Source organism: Notechis scutatus, chromosome 2 (genome assembly GCF_049901735.1).
Source record: "Notechis scutatus isolate UNSWTSFEM ecotype Mainland chromosome 2, rNotScu1.2, whole genome shotgun sequence".
Lineage (NCBI taxonomy): Eukaryota > Metazoa > Chordata > Lepidosauria > Squamata > Elapidae > Notechis > Notechis scutatus.
Window position 1 is genome coordinate 258545737 of NC_142010.1, and position 24561 is coordinate 258570297.

At 43.7% G+C, this 24561-nt stretch overlaps 2 protein-coding genes across 9 annotated transcripts in view; one reads left to right on the top strand and one right to left on the bottom strand.

Annotated features, from left to right (window-relative positions):
* The window catches only part of PIAS2 (protein inhibitor of activated STAT 2), an 81165-nt gene that overhangs the window by 40512 nt on the left and 16092 nt on the right, over positions 1-24561 (top strand). For 2 of the 8 annotated variants that reach the window (XM_087958667.1, XM_087958665.1), the window contains exons 13-14: positions 1973-2010; positions 4879-7998. In XM_087958667.1, the coding sequence (XP_087814793.1) occupies positions 1973-2010; positions 4879-5070 (230 nt within the window). In that variant the 3' untranslated portion in view covers positions 5071-7998. Of the gene's footprint in view, positions 1-1972; positions 2011-4875; positions 7999-24561 lie in introns of those variants that run through there. The other 6 variants (XM_087958666.1, XM_087958664.1, XM_087958672.1 and 3 more) reach the window with 3 other exon arrangements.
* LOC113425526 (elongation factor 2) overlaps positions 7989-24561 on the bottom strand; it is a 37478-nt gene continuing 20905 nt past the window's right edge. Inside the window, exons 6-15 of the mRNA XM_087958652.1 lie at positions 24125-24230; positions 22011-22124; positions 21567-21705; positions 20669-20864; positions 19325-19583; positions 16270-16377; positions 12889-13242; positions 11823-12005; positions 10071-10203; positions 7989-8380 (exon numbers count right to left, since the gene is read on the bottom strand). Of these exons, the coding sequence (XP_087814778.1) occupies positions 8187-8380; positions 10071-10203; positions 11823-12005; positions 12889-13242; positions 16270-16377; positions 19325-19583; positions 20669-20864; positions 21567-21705; positions 22011-22124; positions 24125-24230 (1786 nt within the window). The 3' untranslated portion in view covers positions 7989-8186. The remainder of the gene's footprint in view (positions 8381-10070; positions 10204-11822; positions 12006-12888; positions 13243-16269; positions 16378-19324; positions 19584-20668; positions 20865-21566; positions 21706-22010; positions 22125-24124; positions 24231-24561) is intronic.

Consider the following 24561-nt stretch of genomic DNA (forward strand, 5'->3'; position numbering starts at 1 on the left):
ATTGTATGTTTATTTATTCAGTTCCAAATCCTGATATATATCCTTCCATTTTTCTTAATATATTCTCATATCTTATTTTACAATGTTATCTAAAATTCTGATCTCCTTTCTATTGTCATTTCTCATATTATTTTTTTCTGTCACATTTGTCATTTTATCCTTATCTGTAAATATAATTGTCCCTAGTTAGTAATTCGAGCTAACCACCTTCATTCTTCCTTAATATCAATCTTCCTATCTAGTATAAAACACAAATATATTTTTCTCAGATTCCGCATTATATTTTCTCTATAAATCATCTATACATTACAAAATACTATTTTCAATACATCCCAACGTACTGCCTTGCAGAATCCCCTTCCTTATCCATTTTTTTTCACCCATTATCTCTCTTTGAACAGTGTAGCTTCTTTTCATCCTTGTTTGTTTCCTGTTCTTTATTTTCTGGTCCATTCTCTTCATTCCCTTTTCCCCTGTTCTTATTCCCCTTCTTTTCTCATTCCAGTTATTAAACTTTTCTCTTTCCCTCTTTTGATTTTTCTTTTGTGCTTCCTTTTTCTGCTTTTTCCTTCTCTCTTTAACCATTTTCCAAACCATTCTCCATTTTATCATCCCACCAGACCACAAATTTTTCATTCTAATTCCTTTCCCCCCCTGCTTTGTTCGTTTTGTCCTTCTAAATTGGTTTCTTCTTTATTTTTTATTTTATTTTATTATTTTATTATTTATTATTTTATTTTATTTTATTCTTTATTTTTTATTTTATTTTATTTTATTTTTTTCTTCCCCCTCTGGTGCATTGTGTTCTTGTGTATGCTGAGTCACCATTTCTAATTTACATAATTATACATTTCAAGTTTGATTTTTATCATGTCCCTTGTATCTTGCTTATCTGATCTTATGTCTTGTGAGTCCAGTCTTATATCAACAAGTAGCTCCTCCATTATATCTTCTCCTTTTTTCTTTTTCTTTCCTCTTTCTTAATAGCTGAAATCCTCTTCTTTGATAGATATATTCAATCCCAGAGACTAGTATATTATTTCAGCCAATATCTTTTGAATTTATTTTCAACCATTCATACTCTTGAGTATTTATTCCAAATCTTCTAATTGGCCTAATTGGCCTCCCAAATTACTGGGTGGTTCTATGACAATGATAAATCCTTCAACTCCTGCCATAATAGCGATAAGAGTGGAATAAACAATCACACCACAATCAAATCCAAAGGTCAAAAAGTCCAAAGTCCTAGTTTAGTAAATGAAGCTCTGTTTCAGCTTCCCTCACTGCCTGCTTTCCAGCAGATACTTATTTCACTCAGTCTCCCATTTCTTTCAAAACAAAGTCAGTTATCCAAATGGGCCAATTGTAGCATTTACTCAGTACGCAATAATCCAAAATATTTCCCAGCTTCTTGAAAATCTGATCCGTAGTTTGTCTCTTATTCTAGTCTCACAATTTTTGTGATTAAGTGAGACATTAAGTAAATTTTGCCGCATTTTACAACCTTTCTTGCCATAGTTGTTAAGTAAAATCACTCCAGTTGATAAGTTAATAACCCGGTTGTGAAGTGAATCTGGCTTCCCCATTGACTTTGCTTGACAGAAATATGAACCAGTTTTCAAGCGTCTGAATGTTGATCACGAGGCCATGGGGATGCTGCAAACGTCATAACTGTGAAAAGCAGTCAGAAGTCAGAGTCTTCAGTGCCGTTGTAACTTTGAATGGTCACTAAATGAACTGTTGTGAGTCAAGGACTACTTGTATTTCATCTAATGTGGTCCATGATCACAGCATGTAATCTAATGCAGGGGGTCTCCAATTTGTGTAACTTTTAAGCCTGGCTTTGCTGGCTGGGGAATTCTGGGAGTTGAAGTCCTCCAGGCTTAAAGTTGCCAAGGTTGGAGACCCTTGATCTAATGTATCCTTTCATACAACACCATATTTACTGAAGGCAACGTCTTTCTCTCCCTAGGGTTGGATTTTCTCTCTTTAATCCCAGTCGATACACAGGTAAGTAGCTGCTGTGCTGTGTTGTAGCTGTGCCAATTAAACTACACGGCTCCCGCGATTTCTCGGTTATCCAGGCATGTTAATTTAAAGATAGAATATCTCAGGCAAGGAGACATGTTGTTTAATTTATTTGATTCCTTTACCTGCCTATCTCCACAAGCATCTCTGGGCGGCATCCCCATCGTAAAACATTAAGAACAAAAAGAATTAAAACAATACAGAATAAATAGATGTGGCCATTGAGTAGATTCCCCGTTTTTCTGGAGCTTTCACCAGCTTTTGATAGCATCAGTCATGGTATCCCTCTGGGTTGAGCGTGGGAAGAGGTACTGTGATGGTTCTTCCGTCATGGCCAGTCCCAATCAATATTGATGGGGGAGAAGAGGAGAAATCAAGCGTTTAAGATACCAATGGCCCTTGCTGATAGTCTCTCTCTCTCCTCCTCTCTAATGTCTACACCAGGGGTGTTCATCCTTGGCTACTTTAAGACTTGTGGACTTCAATCTCACTGGGGAATTCTGGGAGTTGAAGTCCACAGGTCTTAAAATGGCCAAGGTTGGACATCTCTGGTGTACAAAAAGCCACTGGGAGAGAATGTTCATTGCAGGGTGAGGGATCACTACAACAATGATCCTCACAAGAGTTAGAATTCTTTATTGGCACAGTGTGATTAGATACACAAGAAATTTGTCTCCAGTATATAAGCTCTCATAGTTGTGGCCGAAAGCATTGGGTCCCTCTTAATTGTCACACACCCCCCCCCAAGAATTCCAATTTGTTATAAATAAAATTAAAACCGACAGAAATGAATGGCATCCACCATTCTTTATCCCACAGCGCGCGTGCACACACACACACACACACACACACACATATAGGAAAGTAAATGAAAATGGCATAGACATAACTATTGGAACTCCAAGCCTGACAGTTTGTATCCTACTCTTTTTGGGACTATAGCTGCAATTGGGCATTTTCTGTAATTCTGACTAAGAATTCTGCAGTTCTCAACTGGCAGTTCGTTCCGCTGTTCTTGAGCAAACTGCTTCAGTTGTCTGGATGCTTGATGGGTTCCTTCGCTTAACTGGGGGAGAATGTCAGCTCTCTCCATAGAACCCTAAAATCCAACTCTTCTCCAAAATCGCTTTATCTCTAAGCGATACCAATAATTGACATCCGTGTCAATTTTGTTTCATTGTTGTTAGAATATTTTTCAGTCATCAGGACTAGTGCAATTGCTTTAGAGGGGACTATTCTTGAAAAACTCTCAGAAGCTAACAGCTGGTCCAGAATGCAGCAGTATTTCTAGTATTTCTATTAGGCAAGCTGTGGTGGCTCTTGGTAGACTTCTGGATGTAATTCAAGGCGCTAAACGTCACCTATGGAGCCCCACTTTGTTTCTCAAAGGGCAAACCTTCATTTTGTCGTCCCACAAGCTGTGACGTTGTTGGCATCTATTAAGCAATGCCACCTTATCAGAGTCCAGAGTGCCTTTTCTGTCACAGCAGTGGCAACAGCAGCCCCCTGAAGATTTGAACACACACACACACACCGCCTCCCACCCCAGCCAAGCCTGTCTATCTTCAACCAAGCCTCCAAGCCCTGACTCTTTCCCCCAGGCCTTAGGCTTAGGCAGGCTTTGGGATTGGTTTTATGCACTTCTATGCCTGTTCTCCTGGCCCTTTAAAACCAAAACCAAAAAAGTCTTTGGGTTTTTACTGTGTTTGCATCACGCTCTTGTTTCCGTTTGCTATCTGGGATCAGGAATTATCTAAAGCAGGGGTGTCCAACCTTGGCAACTTTAAGACTTGTGGACTTCAACTCCCAGAATTCCTCAGCCAGCTTTGCTGGCTGAGGAATTCTGGGAGTTGAAGTCCACAAGTCTTAAAGTTGCCAAGGTTGGACACCCCTGATCTAAAGTCTTAGTTAGAGGGGAAAGTGTCAGAGTGCGCACAGCTTTACTACTAGTGAGACAACCCAGGAACAATAATAGCAAAGGTTTGTAATAAATAGTGGTTTTATCTACAAAAGAATATATACTATATACATACACATACTATAAGCAGAGGTCAAACCAGCAGCAATTACAGCAGGGAAAGAACACACAGCTAGAGAGAGGCCCTAACAGGGCCTCTTCTTATTATACAGGCTCTTAAAGGGATAGCAGTCAAAAACCTTGCTGACTCATTCCCATCATTACATCAGTGCATCATTGGGGCAGCTGGTCAGCTCTTAACATCACTACCCTGTCAGAAAGGTTCCATAATGAAAGTGTCTCTCCTCTTTAGGGTTATAGACACAGGGGCCTGTTAGCCTGATTATTATTACCTTTATTGTCAGAGTACAACATGTGTACAATGAGATTGGCTTAACAGCGTAGATGTGGAGTTTTATCACTGCTTCTCTTGGACTCAATAAGGATGTCTTTTGTCCGTCTAGACAAGTGTCCCAGAGGTGCTTTTCCAAAAGGCAGTTGGAGTTTCTTGGTTTTTTTTTTTTTTACCCCCTCGAAAGCATTTCGCTTCTCCTCCAAGAAGCTTCTTCAGTTCTTGGCTGAGAAGTGAAAGGTTTCCAAGAAACAAAAGTCTTTTGGAAAAGCACGGATGATTTGAGAGTCTGCCTAGACAGTCCAGAGCTGTGTTTGTTAACCTTGGCAACTATAAAATGTGTGGACTTCCAAACTCCCAGAATTCCCCAGCCAGGGAATTCTGGGAGTTGGAAAGTCCACACATCGTGTAGTTGAGGAAACACTCCCTTAGCAGAAGTGTGGTGCAATTGGCCACCTGTGGCTCGGATGCGCATGCTGTTCTGTCCCCGCTTGTATCTAGTCTCCCTCCCTTACCTTCCATCGTTGTTTGTTTCAAGCAGTACTGTGCTCCTATGTTTTTGGATAGTCTCACCTCGTCCTTGCCAGCAAACACCGCCTCCGGCAACATCCTCACCTCAGCCAGCCCCCTCGACAGCAGCAGCACTCGCGTTAGCTCTTCGGGCCGGAGCGAGACGGCCGTGCTCAGCAGTAACAGCGTGAGCAACATTCCGGATATCATCTCCCTGGACTAAAAAAAAAGCTGATGAAAATCTGGACTGCCTTCTTCGCAGCTTGGAACTTTTATTTTAAAATATTTATTGGGAGAAGACAAACAAAGCAAACAAAAAGCTTTGGACTCCACGACTGTTTACGTGCAGATTAACAGTGGAAGAAAACTGACTGGAATTTTTTTTTTTCTTTTCATCTTGGATGTTTCTCTTTCTTTCTCACTCTCTGTGTCTTCTCTCTTTGTCTCTGTCTCTTTCTTTCACTCTCTCTCTTCCTCCCTCCCTCTCTTCCTCCCTCCCTCCATTTTGGGAGAAATATTTTCCAACAAGCCAGCCTTTCAACTTTATGGTGGTGAAACTGACGCAGTTTTACTCTGGATTCGAAGGATGAATGTGCTAATTATAACTTTGGCTTAGATCTAGCAATAATGTAAAAAAAAAAAAAAGCAGTGTTTAAAATGAATTTAATTACTCGTGTGACAAAAACCTGCCTTATCCCGGATCTTAAGGACAAGAGGAAGGAGTTTAAATTTTGAGGAATTCTTGACCTTTTGCTGGGACCTGGAAGAAATCCTTAACGGAGAGGATGCAACTCTGCAAACTTAACAGTTGTATAAATTGTTTGCCTCTTCCCTTCCTCTTCCGTGAGATCACAATCCCTCTCGTAAATATGAATTGGTGTTTCTATTTAGGAGTCTGCTCTCCTGAAACTGCTCAGTTACATGTGCAAAAAACAAACACCCCAACCCTGTGAGAACTGGGGGGGGAAAGTATGCTATGCAAAGTCTGTTTCATGCATCTAATCTGTGTTTGTAAAGATGTGAATACGATATTCAGAGGTTAATTTTTAGGATGGGTCGTCTGTTCTCATTAAGAGGAAGGAAAGGGGCGAGGCAGAGATCGCTGCTTCAGATCTTGCAAAATAGCCCGTGCTTCAGGCCTCTGGATGGTTCCTTGGCATCCTTTTTTTTATCTGCACAAGGATCAGGACATTGAACCACAGTTCACATCACGCTGATCATTGCTACTAGGAAGATTGGCCCTCAGTTGTCTTAAAGAGTTGTTTTATGAGTGTAGCTAAATTAATGAGAAAGGATTGTCACGCTACAAACTTCCATCAGTTAGAAAGGGGGTGGGGGGACCTCAGCGAAAGAAGCAAATGAATGCTTTAAGCCAGGGGTTCCCTGGCCCACTACCGGGCCACATCAGTGGTCGGCCTATGTGCCTGCCTCCATACACATATAGAGCCGTCCCCGCGCACTCATGGGAACGTCGCCATAGGCGCTCACGGCCTCGCTCAAGTGCCACGAACATTGTGGGCGCACATGCACTCGCCCCCACCCACAAAATGACCCCCTTTCCCTCCCCCGCTCCAGGCCGCCAACCCAGAAAGTTTGGGGAACTCTGCTTTAAGCCTCACGAGTAGGGTTTTTTTGGTTTGTTTTTGTTTTGTGTGTGTGTGTGTGGCCGAAACGAAATTGCTGAAACTATCCCAGGAAGAGTCCTGCTGAATAGTATCATCCTTGGAGGATAATTTCCAAGTATTTCATAAAGAAGCAATTTCACTGATAATCATTATTTCCTCCCCGCCCCGAACTGTACAAAATCTGTGATACTGGGGAATCTCCCAAATAGGTGCCCTCGTGTAAAGTGCTTTCCCATGGTCAGGTTTTGTACCCGAGACCCCTGGAGTGCAAGCTTGTTTCATCAGCTACGGCAATAAAAAAAGAATCTCTCCGAAGGAGAAGCAGCCACTAACCTAGATGGGAGTGTCCAAATCTTGGCCATTTCTAAAACCTGTGTGGACTTTTCAACTCCCAGAATGGAATTCTCAGAGATGAAGTCCACAGGTTTTCAAAACCCCTGACCTAGATCAATAAAGAAAAACCCCAAGAAAAAAAAAATAGCAGCCCCTTCATGCCTTAGAGGTCCTGCAAACCTTTTCATGAAACTTCCCGTAACTTTTTAATAGTTGGCCGGAGCATTTTAGCCAGAGTAGATGAGATGAGAAAAGCTCCAAGATTTCCTTCCTATTTTTCTCCCTACCGTTTGCTTAAAGGTCTCAGAAGTTCTCTTCCCTGCTCTCCCTTTTGACTTCCTTCCTTTTTTGTTTCTCTTTTATCCAACTGGTGTTCCTAAATTGCAGAGGCATTGCCGGATCAATCTTTTGCTTTCCTAACCAAGTCTTAATATTTATAGAGTTTATCTGGGCCATTTTGATGCCTGAAGCATCCTGCAGGTAACCATTTCCCTTTGGATGTTCTACCCTGAACGACACTGGTTTTGTTATCGTTAACGACCGCGGAAATCAATTTTTAGCTAGCATTTCATCGATCTCCACGTGTCTGCTGGGTTGTTTTTTTTTGTATTGATTAAAAGTAATCAATTCTTCTCTCTTTGGTTCAAGAAAAATAATGCTGTTTGCTACTACTTTTGAGATTTTCTCTTCAGTGCTGTTCGAAAGGACTTTTTTTTTTTCTTCCTGTAGTTTTTTCCTCCTGTTGTGCTGTAAATTCTAAAGGTTCCCGGAGAGATGCACTAAAACTCAGGGGACGTCTCTTGAAAAATTCCTCTTTGTTCCAGAGCTCAATTTCAGGCTTCTGACTCAGTCAAAAGAAGTTTAAGCCATACTGTTTTTATTAAGCGATGCAATTAAGCACGTGGAAGGTGGTAGTGGTTGTTTTTTAGGAAAAAAAAATAATGCCACGCTGGATTGTTTCTGCAAACTTTTCTCCAACCTTTAGAAGCAGCATTTTGTGTGCTAAGCAAGAGACGCTACGTACCGGGGGCGGCATAAAAGCCACTGAATCTGCATAAACTGAACTTGATATGTAATGCTGTCTCAGATTAAATCCTTGCCGTTAAAAAAAACAAAAACAATAAAAACACCATCGAGCGGAACCGGTCTTGTTTCCAGAGAAAATAAAAACCCGACTAGATCATTCTATTCAACAACACACTTTTTATTTCTCGTTATGTGAATGTGACATAATTGCTAGAGGCTGGTTTTGTGTCTTCATTTCGGTTTGTCCGGTTTCTCGTGTCTTCCTTTTTTTGCTTTTGGTGAAGCAATCCCGATTCCATTGCAGAGATTAGTCGGGTATTGTCATAAGATGCTCCTCGCCCGCGTGAGGAAGCTGTTACAATTTGTCCAGGAAGTTGTCTAGGGGTGGGATGCCTTCCTTCAAGCCTTTGCGTTTACGTGTTTCGGCCACCACTTGGAAAGGGCGTGAATTGGCATCGTAAGGATCCCCGGGCAAGATCTGCCAGTGATCGAAGACACACTGCGGGAAAGCCTGGCCCCCGGTGTTGGATCTCAGATCAGCAGTGAAACCTGTTTGTGGGGGGGGAGAGAAGACGACTTTTGTACCACTGTCCCACACTGCAAAAAGGCTGCTGTGGCCCTTAGGGGGCGCTTTACAAGTAATCCTTGACGTAATATGACTCGGACCCAAAATTCTGTTGCTAAGCAAGACAGTGCTGAGTTTTGCCCCATTTTTTACAACCTTTCTTGCCAGAAGTGAATCACTGCAGTGGTTATGTGAGTGACCCGGTTGTTGTTAAGTGAATCTGGCTTCCCCATTGAGTCTGCTTGTCAGAAGGTGGATCCCATGACCCCGGGACACGTCTACCCTTCTAAATCCATGCCAATTGCCAAGCGTCTGAATTTTGATCCCATGACCACAAGGATTCTGCAGTGGTCATTTAAGTGCGAAAAATAACGGTCACTAAATGAAGGGCTGTAAAGTCACAGAACTACCTGTACTTTAATCACCAATGCAATATTTGTGCAGGACGAAAGAGCCGTTTAACTCATCTTTTCATAGATGACCATTTTCCCTTTTCACAAAATGCAGAACTACAGCCATCCCTATTCTGCATCCTCCGAAGAGAAAATTGTCTGGCATCTGGACAACTCGTGGATTCAGCACAGCGTCGGCCATCCCGATTATTTGATACTGGAGGGATGGAAGAACTGAACTGTTCTTTCAAATAAGCAATTAAGCTGTATACCCAGGACCCGCCTGTATGTAACTGCCCTTGTCAGGTGTAATATACACCAAGCAACTAGATTGTTGGGGAAATAGATACTAAAGACAGGTAATAATTAGCCGATTGCATATGGCTACTGCACAGGTAGTCCTGATCTCTTAAATAGATTTCTCCAGGGCTACTTGCCACTCAGATTCAAAGTTTTGACACCTATTCCGCCCACCCCCGGGTCATCTGATCACGTTTTTGGGTGCTTGGCCATCAGCCTCCATTTATGGCTATTTGCAGGATCACATAGTTACAGGACCATAAATTGCCAGAGGGTGGAGGTTTGCCAGAAATTGGCATTTACATCCGGTTTCTAACAAAATGCCAGTTGTAGGTAACTGATTCACTTAATGACCATAGCAATTCACTCAATGACCACTGCAAATAAAAGTAAAATCAGTCAAGGTCATGTTATTACAAATTACAACTTGCGGCGGTAATTCTGGGTTCAATTATACCAATAGTCCCAAAGGTGCTTTTTCAGGAGGCAACTGGACTTCTTATTTTTACTTTGAAGATGTTTCGCTTCTCATCCAAGAAGTGTCTTCAGCTCTGACTGGATAGTGGGGAATGGAAGGATTTACATTCCTTGCAGACAGCTGGTCATTTGCATCCTTTTAACAGGGTCATTGAGGCCACCTGGAGGTTTTATCCGCGTCCTCGGGGTCACCTGAGTAGTGCAAATAGGTATGGAACCTTCTTGGCTGCAGGATGAGAAGCGAAACATCTTCAAAGGAAAAAAAAATCCAGTTGCCTCCTGAAAAAGCACCTTTGGGACCTGGATGATTGAGAATCTCGACAGACATTTAATTATACCAATAGCCCTTAGCCTTATATACCACTCCACAGTGCTTTACAGCAGTCTTTGAGGGGTTTATGGTCATAAGCTGAGGACTATCTTTAAGAATTGACTGCAGTGACTTTAGGGAGATTCTGGGCCCACAGAGGCAAGCTGGCTAATAGGTTTAAGAAAGATCTCTTACCAAAAGACTCGTTCACCGGAAGATACGCTTTGACCACAAACATCGGAGTCCCGGCTACCTGAGACTCCTCAAAAACATGGCCACGTTTCCGGTTCAGCACACCGTAGATGCCCCCAACGACCTGTTCCGGGCACTAGGGTTAAAAAAAAAACACATTTTTTTTAAGCATTTCTTGCTGACTGGCTGAAAGGACCGGTTCGTAGCATCTCACAATTCTTAATAGAGATTAATAGAATTCATGCAACAAGAGTGAATCTCGGACTGCGATGTTCGTCTATGTTACTGCAATTAATAAAACAAGTTTTTGCATAGTAAAGGTGTTGCCACCTTTATGTGTATATGTATATGTGGCAACACCTTTACTATATGTAAAGTAAAGGTGTTGCCACCTTTACTTTACGGAATAAGCTAGGTTTCTGCATACATTTAGGAAAGCAAAGCGTTTGAAGAACCGCTGGTCTTTTCTCTTGAAATGATGGACTGAAATTAGACTTGCATATTCTAAAATCTTCCCGCCAGTCGGAGAATCTTTTAGCTTGCTAAAAAGCCTCTTTTAAACCACTGGGAGTATCTTGATGAAGGGCTAGAAATAGCTGATTAGTGGAAAGTCTCATGCCTTAGCAGAACTCATAACAGGACCCATAATCCTTTTTTAAAAAAGGATATTTTTTTTCAAATTTTACATTTTTACATTTATTTGATTTGTCCATCGCTTACAAGATACAGGTATAAGAATAAATATAGTTTTGAATAGATGAGATAGATACCGTGTTTCTCATATAATAAGGCCGGGTCTTATTTTTTTTTGAGCCCCGAAAAAATGGCTAGGCCATCTTTTTGGGGGTGACTTAATTCCCCCCCCCCCCTTGCATCTTCAGGCAGGCGGGCGGTGATGGCTTGGATGTTGACCTCGGCGTTGGTGGGGCACTTTGTATCAGGGTCAACGCAGGCAGCACCATATCCGGGTGTGCAACAAAAGTACTTCCTAACAGCAAGCCCCCCCACCATTTCCCCACCATTTCGCATGTTTTAATATAGGCCTTAATTTGGGGGGAGGGGCTTAATTTCATTTCATGCCTATAAAACATGCTGGGACTTCTTATTGGGGGAGGCCGTATTGTTGGAGAAACAGGGTACTTATAAGAAAAATAGAAAACAATAGGACAGGGACGATAGGCACGATTGGTGCGCTTATGCGCGCCCCCTAGTTTTATCAGGCAACTGATATTCAGAGGATCTGCGCACATCTTTTTACAACACTTGAGAAATCACTGTGTTTCCTCAAGGTGGGTTTTACCCATAGCAGCACCTGGTGGCAAAGTAAGGAAATGGCTTGGGAGTCCAGAGCGAAAAATTCAGAACACAACTTAAATGTAGCAGCCATTTTAATTGCATATTTTGCATAGAGTTTTCTTATACCGCTCTTTCCACGCTCCCTAAAAACAGCTTAGCTTGAACTACATTGTGGAGGACCTGGATCAAGGACATCAGGAAATTCGACAATGAACCTGAACACAACATGAGCCAAAATAGCCATTTGCAGAGAAGTGTCCCAAGTCCCAAGTAGCTTGAGGGACACGTGGCTGAGTTTGGAACTGAGACGAGCGAGCTGACCATGTATCCCATCTCAGATCGACCGTAATGACGTCAAACCTGTCACGGGACCATGGAGATACCAGCCTTGGCTGGCTCTTCTGAATGCCAACAAGGATCATCAACTCCTTATCCCAAGTTGACCCGGGGGGGTTGTACCTGAATCTCAACAAGATAGATGGGCTCCATCAGACGAGGCTGGGCAGTCAAGGCAGAAGCATATAAGACCCTCCTGGCAGTCGGGATGATTTGTCCTCCCCCACGGTGGATGGCATCAGCATGGAGAGTCACATCTTGAATGTCAAAACGGACCCCTCTCATGTTCTCTTCACACAAAACGCCCTGCGTAGAGAAAGGAGACTAAGTGCTAAGGACGCCTTTCCTGGGTGAGCAACAGAAGCGGGAGGACCTTTTACAAGGATGGTTATCGCAGCCTTGCAAACATTAACAATTGCAGCTCAATGCAACCAGCACAGCAATCAAAGTGAGGCCCTCAAGCGAGATATATGTCCGTGTTTCCCCGAAAACAAGACCAGGTCTCATATTAATTTTTGCTCCAAAAGACTCATTAGGGCTTATTTTCTGGTTAGGTCTTATTTTCAGGGAAATTCAGCACTAAATGTGTCCACCTAGCTGATGTTAACTGGGGCTTATTTTGAGGGTAGGGTTTATATTACAGGCATCCTGAAAAATCATGCTAGGGCTTACTTTCCAGTTGGCTTTTAATTTTTGGTGAAACACAGTAGGAAATTTGCTGTATTCCAATGTCGATTTGTGGAAAATTAAGTACCGTATGCAGTGAGACTAATTATTCAAGATACGGGTAGTCCTGGGCTTATGACCACAATTAAACTCAAAATTTCCATTGCTAAGTGAGACAGTTAATTTTTGCCCCGTTTTATGACCTTTCTTGCCATATTTGTTAAGTGAATCACTGCCATTGTTAAGTTAGTAACCTGGTTGTTAAGCGAATCTGGCTTCCCCATTGACTTTGTTAGTCAGAAGGTTGCAGGGGGATCACATGACCCTGGGACACTGCAAACCGCCATAAATATCAGCCAGTTGCCAAACTTCTGAATTTTTATCACATGACCACACGGATGCTACAACGAAAAACAATCCTAAGTCCCTTTTTTTCAGGGCTGCGGTAACTTTGAACGGTCACTAAACTGTAAGCGGAGGACCACCTGTATGGTCTTAAGAGAAAATATTGCCCCAGGCCTACCTCCTTAGTGGCCCATTGGAACCCAGCCACGACGCTGTCTTTGATTTCATTGAGATACTGGACGCCCTTGGTGATGTCAACCAAAATATTGGGCCCCGTCCCGTCGGGTCCAAAGCACCAGATCTTCCGTGCTTCGGAAACATCCCACTCGTACTTCTCAGCCAGGTAGCGAGCTCGCTGCTTCAGCTCTTGGCGGGAACTAACGTCTCCTTTGTCTACATCTTCTGCCAATCCGTCAGGGAAAGGGCGGGCTTTCATATAAAGCCTGTTGTGCTTGTTAGGCGATTTGGATAAGCACAACTGGTTAGACTCTTCACAGACAGTCTCCCGGTAAGATACTACTGGGTCGGATTTCTGCAAGTAAATAAATCCAGTTCAATTTATAAAGGAGAATAGTTGTAGCTCAGGGTTGAAATGAGGAGTCCTTGGTGCTCTCTGTTTCCTTGCCGACATTTCATTACCAAACTAAGTAACATCATCAGTGCTAGAAAAGAATGGGATTTGCTCTTTCGTCTACATATAACAGTAACAATAATCTGTTCCTAATCAATGAACTATCAAGGTGAAAGCAACACTCAAAGGAAGCCACTTGTATATAAACAGACGGCAAATTCCAGTCCCTTCTAGGACTGGTGAAGTTATCTGGTTTGGGCCATGAAACATCTGCAAGAAGGCCACCCAGCCTCAGACAGCACCTCCTACCCAACAGTCCTCCTCCTGCTAGCACTGATGATGTTACCTAATTGGGGTAATGAAACGTCTGAAATAAAACAACCAAACTCAGCATCAAGGATCCAAATTCAACTTGCCTGTCAACCTACACCCCATTTTCCAAACCTTTTTCTTTAGAAAATGGAAAAACATTGCATCCAGGTTTCCCACTCACATTAACCAGGATCTCTTAGAAGGCAACATTAAAGGGAGGGCCAACTTCGATAAATTAGGTTTGTAAAAATACAGAGAAGACAGGCAGCTTCCGCAGGAAGGAAATGATTTTGCGGACTGCAGGATCGCAAGATATCCCATCGGGTTAAATATCTAAGATAAAATTATGCTTTAGATTTGCTTCTGAGAAATGCAGAGCCAGAGCAATCCTCAATGAGATAGTTCATTTGATCAAAAATGTGTGTGCTTTTACTCCCTAGCTGGCTAATACATGATCATTCTTTTCTAACCTTACATTACATGAAACATGAATAACCGAGGTACTGTTCTGACCTCGCCCGAAGTTTCTGAAAGCAAACACAGACCACGGCTTTATTCCACAAATAACCCTCTTTGGAGATAACAGATGGCTTGCAGCCAATTAGTCCAATAAATCAGAGTCTGTAATCATCGCACTAACTCCTTCAAACTTTTTTTGCCTTCTGCAAAGGCAAAAACCGTTTGCAACCAAGCTTATATTCCCTAGAGGGAGGGGCCATTACACTGCCTCCTTATTCCCGAATCGTCTACGCAGCTTCCGCTGCCCCTTCCTCCGAATCCTCGCTCTCCTCCACCGTCTGCACCTGCTGCCAGCTAACCACAACAGGTACCTATGAAGGAGAGTGGTTGTAGTTCAGGGTTGAAATTGAGGGATCCTTGGTACTCTTTGAGCTTGGTGGTTTTCTTGCAGACGTTTCGTTACCCAAACTAGGTTACTGGACTAGCACCATGATGTTACCTAGTTTGGGAAATGAAATATCTGCAAGAAAACCACCAAGCTCTATACTCAACTCCCTCAATAACAGAGGTCAATAGAAGTCAACATTTATTGTGTCTACAGCCATTTACCTCCCCCTAGTCTGTATCAAACAGGGACATGGTGGCTCAGTGGCTCAGACGCTGAGCTTGTTGATCGGAAGGTCGGCAGTTCAGCGGTTCGAATCCCTAGCACCACGTAACGGAGTGAGCTCCCGTTACTTGTCCCAGCTTCTGCCAACCGAGCAGTTCAAAAGCATGTAAAACTGCAAGTAGAAAAATAGGGACCCCTTTGGTGGGAAGGTAACAGCGTTCTGTGCGCCTTCGGGGTTTAGTCATGCCAGCCACATGACCACGGAGACGTCTTTAGACAGTGCTGGCTCTTCGGCTTTGTAACGGAGGTGAGCAGAGCCCCCTAGAGCCAGAAACGACTGGCAGGTATGTGCAAGGGGAAACATTTACATTTTAGTCTGCATCAAAGGGGCAATCTCAACAAGGGAGCTGAATCCCTATTGGAACCAGAACGGGACAACTCACTGCAGCCAATTTGCTACGGCCATCTCACAGCAGACAATTCCATGTGGGATAACTCCGTGCGATAAATGTTATCTGCCGTTATTTACAATTTTGACAATTGTCAATGGAAATAATGTCAAAAGAGCAGTGGCAGGAAACATTCATTGCGTTGAGTTCTCCTGCATGGAATTGCTCACAGAGAGTTGAACATGGCGAGATGGCTGCAGTGAGTTGTCCTACACCCATCCAGAATGGCTGCTGGTCTTCAGTGCTCGGTGGAGAGTCCTTGACTTCCCTTTGGAGGTCAGCCCACTGACTAAGAACCCCTAATGTTGTCCATTAACACAACTCTGCATATTCTGTCAACCTTTATGGACAGCTCTGCACTTTACTTCGTTTACTATCTCTGGGTTCATCCTTACCTTTCACTTATATTGACTTTTGTTGAGGCAGAACCAAAACCCACGTATCAATCTAATTTTAACATTTGAATTTCAACTTTATCTTGAGGTTTTTTCAAAAAGAGAATGTACAGCCATTTGTTCAGGAGGATACAGGCCCTCCTGGGCAGGGAGTTGGACTAGAGCAGTGGCCCCCAACCTTTTTTTGTGCCACGGCCCGGTACCGGCATCACAAAATGATCCGCGGCCCGGTACCGGCATCAGCACGCATGACAAGGCAAGGCGAGCCGAGCGACCGGCCAGCCAGCCGTCCCCCGCTTCTCCCGCCACCTTCAACTCCTCCTTTGTAGCTTTGTCGATGGGCTTCGCGGGACAGCTTCGGGACGGTCGCTGGGCTCGCCTTGCCTTGGGTGCTGAAAGAATCCTCGCGCCTTAGTTTCGTTCAAGCCCCCCTTCGATGAAACTAAGGCGCGAGGATTCCTTCAGGACCCAAACGCCGCTTTCCAACCGGAAAAGCTCACCAGAAGCACTTTCTCGTCAAAACAAGATGGCGGCGCCCAGCAAACCGGCAGCTCGGTAGGAAATGTTCCACGGACCGGTACCGGTCCGTGGCCCGGTGGTTGGGGACCCCTGGACTAGAGGACCTCTAAGGTTCCTTCCAAGTCTGTTATTCTAAAAAAAAAAAAAAAAGACTCTGAACCTTATTTCTTGTTTTTTAAAAAAAGGTTACTGTCAAATTTATCCTGCAGCCAAATGTTGCCATTCAGTTGGTGGAATTGGATACCTTAATTGGAATGCAGGCATGGTCTTCCTCCAGATCTTTCAGGCAGATTTCCAAGTGCAGCTCTCCAGCACCCGCAATGATGTGTTCCCCAGATTCCTCAATAATGCACTAGGGAACAGGAAAGGCTTGTGTGATAGGGATCCATTCTGGTTTCAGGATAAAAGAAAATTCTGGAAGCGTTTATAAATCTGGTAGTTCACACCAAGCAATATCGTTAAGTTTTTGCAAATCGTGTTTTGGAGGATTTTAAGGTCAGGTCATTCTAAACTGGGCATACATAAATAATCATGAGATTAAATGCCTAGATTCTCCGGGTGTTTCATCCTTGAATTCATACAATACAGGTATTCCTCGACTTACGACCACGACTGAGTCTACCATTTCCATTGCTAAGCGGGACAGTGGTTAAGTGAACTTTACTGTGCATTTCCCCAGGCAGATGGAATGTTTTAATTCTCTCCCTTCCTTATCTTATCATGGAGGGCCTTTCCTTTGTAGATCCTCTTAAAACACATTTTGGATACAAAGGGGAAGTCAAAGCAACTGAGGTTCCTTCTTCCTAACACTATAAAATTTTCCTTTTTACAAAATTGCAAACCCTTAACTTGGGGTCAAGTCGGGGGCCAAATGGATTTAGCTCAGCATTCCCTTCCTGACCACACCGAGTTCACAGCAGATATTTTGTCTTGGCCCCCCGTGGGGGGAGAAGCATCTGCTGCTACCTAGGATTGAACTCTCAACCTTCTGAGTGGACGGCAGGCGTTTTCACACTAGACCACCGCTCCACTCTCCTCCTTCCTAACACTATCGCACACGAATGAGAGAGAGAAAAACTGTTAAGGAAGATATATTGCTATGTTATTTCCAGTTTTTTCCTAAATTCTTCAGAATGTGAAGAGCTCTGGGTGAAGCAGTGGTTAGAATGCAGCATTGCAGGTAAACTCTGCCCACATCCTGGACTTTGATCCTGACCAGCTCAAGGCCGACTCGGCCTTCCAAGGTCAGTAAATGAGGACCCAGATTGTGGGGGACAAGATGCAAATGATGCTTTGACATTGTAAACCACTCAAGAGACTGCCGTAGAGCACTATGGGGCAGTACATAAGCCCAAATGCTACTGCTATAGACACAGGTAGTCTTCCACTTAACGATTGCTATGGAGCTTGCCCATCACAGTCATAAGTTGTAACTGTTATAAAACGGGTCACCCGTGTGACTGACCGTATTTTATTACCATTTTTTTTGCAAGCAGCTTTAAGCAAATGCTGCCGTCATTAGGTGAACCAATGGTTCACGATGGACTGGTTTTGCTGAAAACCAGAAGTAAATGCTATTTTGGGGGGGGCAAAACTATTGTGAAAACACATTCATGTGACTGGGATGCTACAAATGGCTGTAAATGCAGCCAGTTGACAAGCACCTGGCATGCAATCCTTTGAAACCTGGGCCACTGAGTGATTGGTTGTAAGTCAAAGATTACTACCCTGTTTCTCCAACAATATGGCCTCCCCCAATAGGAAGTCCCAGCATGTTTTATAGGCATGAAATGAAATTAAGCCCCTCCCCCAAATTAAGGCCTATATTAAAACATGCGAAATGGGGGAATGGTGGGTGGGGGGCCTTGCCGTTAGGAAGTACTTTTGTTGCACACCCGGATATGGTGCTGTCTGCATTGACCCCGATGCTGAAGTGCCCCACCAACACCGAGGTCAACATCCAAGCCATCACTGCCTGCCTGCCCGAAGATGCAAGGGGGGAATTAAGTCACCCCCAAAAGATGGCTCTAGCCATTTTTTAGGGAGCTCAAAAAAAAATAAGACCCGGACTTATTATATGAGAAACACGGTAGTACTTCCACGTTTATGGTTTGCCTCCTTCTTTCCTTTCCTTTCCTTTCCTTTCCTTTCCTTTCTTTCCTTTCCTTTCCTTTCTTTCCTTTCCTTTCCTTTCTTTTCTTTCCTTCCTTCCCTCATTTTTCCTTCCTTCCTTTCCCTTTCTCTTTCATTTCTTTCCTTTCCCTCCCTTGCTTTTCTTTCTTTCCTTCTTTCCTTTCTTTCATTTTCTTCCTTCCTTCCTGTCTCCTACCTTCCCTCATTTTTCCTTCCTTTCCCTTTCCCTTTCTCTTTCATTTCTTTCCTTCTTTCCTTCCTTCCTTGCTTTTCTTTCCTTTCCTTCCTTCCTTTCTCTTTCATTTCCTTCCTTCCTTCCTGTCTCTCTCCTTCCTTCCCTCATTTTTCCTTCCTTTCTTTCCCTTTCTCTTTCATTTCTTTCCTTTTCCTCCCTTGCTTTTCTTTCCTTCTTTCCTTTCTTTCCTTCCTTCCTTTCTCTTTCATTTCCTTCCTTCCTGTCTCTCTCCTTCCTTCCCTCATTTTTCCTTCCTTTCTTTCCCTTTCTCACTTTCATTTCTTTCCTTCTTTCCTTTTCCTTCCTTCCTTGCTTTTCTTTCCTTCTTTCCTTTCTTCCCCTTTCTTTCCTTCCTTTCTCTTTCTCTTTCATTTCCTTCCTTCCTGTCTCTCCTTCTTCCTTCCCTCATTTTTCCTTCCTTTCTTTCCCTTTCTCCTTTCATTTCTTTCCTTCTTTCCTTTTCCTTCCTTCCTTGCTTTTCTTTCTTTCCTTTTCCTTTCTTCCCTCATTTTTCCTTCCTTTCTTTCCCTTTCGCTTTCATTTCTTTCCTTCTTTCCTTTTCCTTCCTTCCTTCCTTCCTTCCTGCCTGCCTGCCTGCCTGCCTGCCTGCCTTCCTTCCTTCCTTCCTTCCCCACTAACATTAATATCACAAATTATAATCTATCAATCCAAAGAATAGTTGGCTGTGTTTCGGATGTGACAGGCTTCGTGTTTTCGGATGATTCTATTATTTTTGTCTACATATTTTAAGGCTTGGAGAAGTTGAATGAGATTTTTAGCTAGTCAACGACTGATTGCATTGAGCAGCATACTTGCAAATGCAATTAGGCAAAAAAAAAAAAATTCAGATGAACTCTCTTTTTTCTTTTTTAAAAAAACTTAACACTGCAAACCGTTTACTCCAAGGGACGTGTGCGCAGCTAACACTCACCTGTACCATAGGGTCAGACTTGGCAAGACGCTTTAGCCCCTCTACTAGCTTTGGTAGGTCGGCAGGGTTTTTGGCTTCAACCGCAACGCGCACAACTGGGCTAACACTAAATTTCATCACTCTCATGTTGTGGGCGTGTTCGAAGGTGCTAATGGTGCCCGTCTTCACCAAAAACTGATCGACACCAACCAGGCCAACAATGTTGCCACAAGGGACATCCTCTATGGGCTCAACGTAACGACCCATCATCAAAATGGTTCTACAAAGACAGAGGATGGGTAACAAGACCCAATTTTCTTTTTTAAAACCAAACCTTTTTCAAAGAATGTGTTCTCTATCACTACCATTTTTTATTCTTTTTTTTTTTTTAATCCCATGATGAAATTTCAACTGGAGGTGCCTAAAAAACTGGCACAGGGAAAGTGTCTCCTGGGAAACAAAATAGTATTTTCTTTCTAAAAAAAACCTTCCATTCCCTATCCCAAAGGTGCATTTTCAAGAGGCAACTGGATTTTCTTTATTTTTTTTCTTGAAGAGGTTTCGCTTCTCATCCAAGAAGCTTCTTCAGTTCTGACTGAATGGAGAAGAATGGAAGGATTCAGTCAGAACTAAAGAAGCTTCTTGGATGAGAAGCGAAATATCTCCAAGGAAAAACAAAAGAATGTCTAGTTGCCTCTTGCAAAAAGCACCTTTGGGACAACCACGGCCTGGATGATTGAGAATCTCCACAGACGCTTCTCCATTTTCTACACCCCCTAAACTGGGGGGTGTTAAGAGTTAAAAATTGTCACACAAGCAGGAGAAGGAGTGTTGCTCTCCCAAGTCACTCTGGTGATGTTTCTATGCTCAAGCACATCCCCGTCTTCATGCAGTGATCTAACAGTGTCTCAGCTTCCTAAGAGATCTCCTGAACATAAATCAGCCACGGTGGCACAGTGATTAGGATGCAGTATTGCAGGCTGATTCTGCCCACTGCCAACAGTTCGATCCTGACCGGCTCAAGGGTTGACTCGGCCTTCCATCTTTCTGAGGTGGGTAAAATAAGGACCCAGATTGTTGGGGGCAAGAGGCTGACTCTAAACCGCTTAGAGAGGGCTGTAAAGCAGTGTGAAGCGATATATATAAGTCTTAAACGCTATTGCTATTCTTCTGCCCTATCGGAGCTGCCACAGAAAGCTTTAAGCATACCCATCTACCAGGGATGGTATATCTATTGTGACTGGGGGAGGAGGGGCAGAACTCACCCCCACTGCTTATGCAACCCTTTTTGTTCTGCCAAACAGGACTCTGGGTTTCGTTAGCATGCACCCCATTTAGAAAAGGAGGGGAAACCTCATTGGCTACCTTTGAATAGGCTTCAAGTAGAGGTCTTCCTTCTTTCCCGGGGTATAGTTGGGTCCCATAATCCGCACCTTCTGGCCGGTGGAAACTATACCGGAGAAGACCCTCCCGAAGGCATAGAAGCGGCCTTTGTCCGATGTGGGCACCATTTTTGAGATGTACATCATCAGAGGCCCCTTTGGGTCACAGTTCTTAACGCCTGCAGCAAAACAAAAAAGAGCAAATTGTGAGGTCCAGGCAATCCCCTAGTTGAGTCAAAATTGGCTGCTGGACCTCCCAAGTGACATACAGGTAGTCCTCCACTTGCAACAGTTTGCTTTGTGATCAAAGTTGCAATAGCCTTGAAAAAAGTGACTTGTGACCTAACCGTTAGCAGTTCAGATTCTTGTAGAGAGCTTAAACCTATACAGGCAGTTTTCAACTTACGACCACAATTGAGCCCAGAATTTATGTGGTTAAGTGAGACTTCTTAAGTGAGTTTTGCTCCGTTTTAAGACTTTTCTTGTCACATTTGTGAAGTGTATTACGGCAGGCGTTAAGTTAGCGGCACAGTTCATCCGTGAATTTGACTTCTCCATTGACTTTGGATTGGCAGATCCCGGGACACTGCAACTGTCATGAATATGAAGCAGTGGGCAAGCATCCAGATTTTGATCATGTGACCATGGGGATGTGCAACGGTCGTTAAGTGTGAAAAATGGTCACTGGTCACTTTTTTTCAGGGCAGGTATAACTTTAAAAGGTCACTAAACGAACTGTTGTAACTCGAGGACTATCCGTGGATTGATTTGAACTGCCTGGACTCCTGATCTCCTGCACTTGAGACATGAGATATGGGGAGAGTCCGAAAGGAGAGAGGGGCTTGGCTCTAGACTGCTGAAGGTCCTCCCAAAGGCCTTACCCATGGCAGCTTCATCGTCAGGCGGCCCCTCGTACAGGAGCTCACAGCGGTACTTCTGAGCAGTGACAGGGGAGGGCAGGTGAATGGTGATCATCTGAAGCAAAGCCTCTCCGGCAGGTAACCAGCGACGCATGACGGCCTGGAAAACACGTATGGAGAAGCTGCCCTCAAGAGGTGCTACCTGAGCTCTGGATTGGCAACGTAGCTTTCCCTCGTTGAAAAGGCAACAAAAACAACGGCCACCCCTCCCGTCCTTTCCAAAATGCAGGGCAGTCCTGCCTAAGGCTCAGCGCAAAGCGGTGCAGCGTCCCTGGATCCAACCCCTCGGGACAAGGTCACGCCCAGCCTGGCTACATCCAGGCAGCACCTGCAATTCTCAGGGCACACTGCTGCTTACCACTGTTGCGTTAAAAGGACACACATACACACGCCATTTCAAAAAACCTTGAGAAGCGGCTTTCCTTCTTTTTCCCGGTCTTCAGCGTCAAGCTTGATGTCCAGTTTTTCTATCAGCTTGGAGGTTTCTTCTTTCTTGAAGTTCATGATGGCATCGAAGACCTGCGGGGGGGGAGAAATTAAATGTAATTGACTCTGTTAGTTAAGAAGAGATATCGAGAAAGATAAACCCACGTGAGAATTTAGCTCTTGGCCTACAATATGGCATCCACTTATCTGGGAGTAAGATCTACTGACTTTTACCGGTCTCACTTCTAAGCTGATTTAAGTATTTCATTGTATCACGTAAGTCAGGTTTCATCAAATATCAGTTGTGCTGACAATTTACAAAGGGTTCCTTCCTCATGAGGCAGCCCACCAGATTGTGCTCTCTCAGTAACTTCTTTTGAAGGCTCTAGGCCCCTGATGGTGAACCTACGGCACGTGTACCACAGGTGGCACGCAGAGCCATTTGTGCCGGCACATGAGCTGCAGGCAAACCTCACTATGCATGCGCGTGCCTCACAGCTGATTTTTGGCAGCTTTGAGGCCTTTTTCGGCCTCCCAAAGGCTTGAGGAAGACTTCTGCAGGCTGAAAAACTAGCCCCATTTCGCACTTCCAGTTTTTCCGAAGATACCGGAAGAGATGAAACAGGGTTTGTTTTCGGCCTGCAAAGCTTACAGAAGCCTGCAGAAGTCTTTCTCGAGCCTTTGGGAGGCCAAAAGCGGCCTCAAACTGCCCAAAAATCAGCTGTGAGGTGCAGCGCAAGTAAGGGGGAGGCGGGGAGCCCAAAAAGGTTAGCCACCACTGCTCTAGGCATTCGCAGGTTCATGAAATTGGGTCCTGCCATTATGAAAAAGTGGCCCATCTGCTTCATACTTTTCTGAAACATGTGAACGAAGGCGAATACACGTCCCCCAGGATAAGGTTGCAGAATCCAATCTGAGTCGGCTTACTCTTTCAAACTTTCAGGCTCATGCTGGAACCCATCCTCAGGGAACTTCTCCCTTCCCAGAATATGTAAACTGGGCTGTTCTACCCATTGTATTTACATGGTTCTTGGTTGTGCGTAGTTTTTTAGTTGTTAATTATGGCATTGAGGGTTGACTATTAAGTCGTTAATGGTTGCCGCTTATGCCGCTGTGCCATCGGTTCTAAGTAGCTGGTAGGCTGATGGTAAATCAGCACTCCTTAATGACTGACAAGGGGCCTGTTTCCCAGGCTTCAATCATTTCTTTGGCTATTTTTGTCCCTGCTTGACCAGCAATCATAATAATTGTGAAATTGAACGCATTGCAAGTTTTGACTTCAACTGAGCTCATTGCAATGTGAGGCTACCATCGAGTCCTCGTCTAACCGCTCATTCATGTTCTCACAATCTGTGGCCAGCTTCCTCCCTATCTCTCCTACACAGTCAGTCACAGGGACAATCCATACAGGATTGGTAGTCTCATCTTGCAATGATCAAGGACATGCATTCAATTTCACAGCTACTATTACTGTTGGCCTAGCAGGGACAAAAATAGCCAGAGAAATGAGTGCAGCTTGGGAAATGGGCCTCTTGTCAATCAATAGGTGTGCTGATTTACCATCAACCTACTAATTACTTAGGAGTTGAGAGTTCGGCAGCACAAGGAAACAATTAACAACTTAATAGCCAGCCATCGACACCCTAATTAACAACTAAAAGCTATGCACAACTAGGCACCATATAAATACAACACATAAAAAAGACCAGCACACATTTTCTGAAACAGACTACAACATTAATTTTAATCCAAGTACTATGGCTTGAGTGAGAAGGATAGAAATAAAATCAGGCTGCTTCACGTGAACTCAAAAGCAATTTTTTTTCAAGGACAGCTGCATTAAAGCGGGAGAAGTCTGTCCATTGGGAATAAGACTCTTTCAAGCTGCACCAGAAAGATGCTTCTAAGGATGCGGCCACCAATTTATGAATACTCATGTGAAGCTATTACATTCTTAGGTGTTTTGCCCATTAGACATCCTTGGAAATATGAATGTCGTAGGCGAAATGTATGAATGTCCAAGTGTGAAGTTTGAAAAGCAGATTAATTAGCATTCAATGTTATAACGGTGTTTTGCTGAATCCCAGCATTACCTTAAAAATGGGATCCAGGATAAGTTGGCAGAAAGTACGTGGCAACTTCTTTCCATCAGGGCCAGCTGCGGATTTGCTGAATTTCCCTGTTGCTGGGTCAAAATACCTAAATGAAAAGTGTACCTGTTTTACATTCATGGGCTAAAGAAGAGAGGAAGAAACAGGCCTTGATGCTACCTCATCTGTACAAAATGGCTCATGCATCATTAATACCAATCAGTCCAACACTATAGGGCCACACATCATTCCACTCTACTTCCGTGTTCAAGCCGCAAAGGAAACTGAAACTGAATATTGTTGTTGTTGTTGTTGTTGTTCGTCTCACAGTCAGCCAAATGTTCAGTCTGGATTTGGCATTTTTGTCTACCTATCGAGTCCTTTTCAAGGACTTGGAATATGTGGATATTTGATGTTAAAAGTATCATCGCAGGATGGAA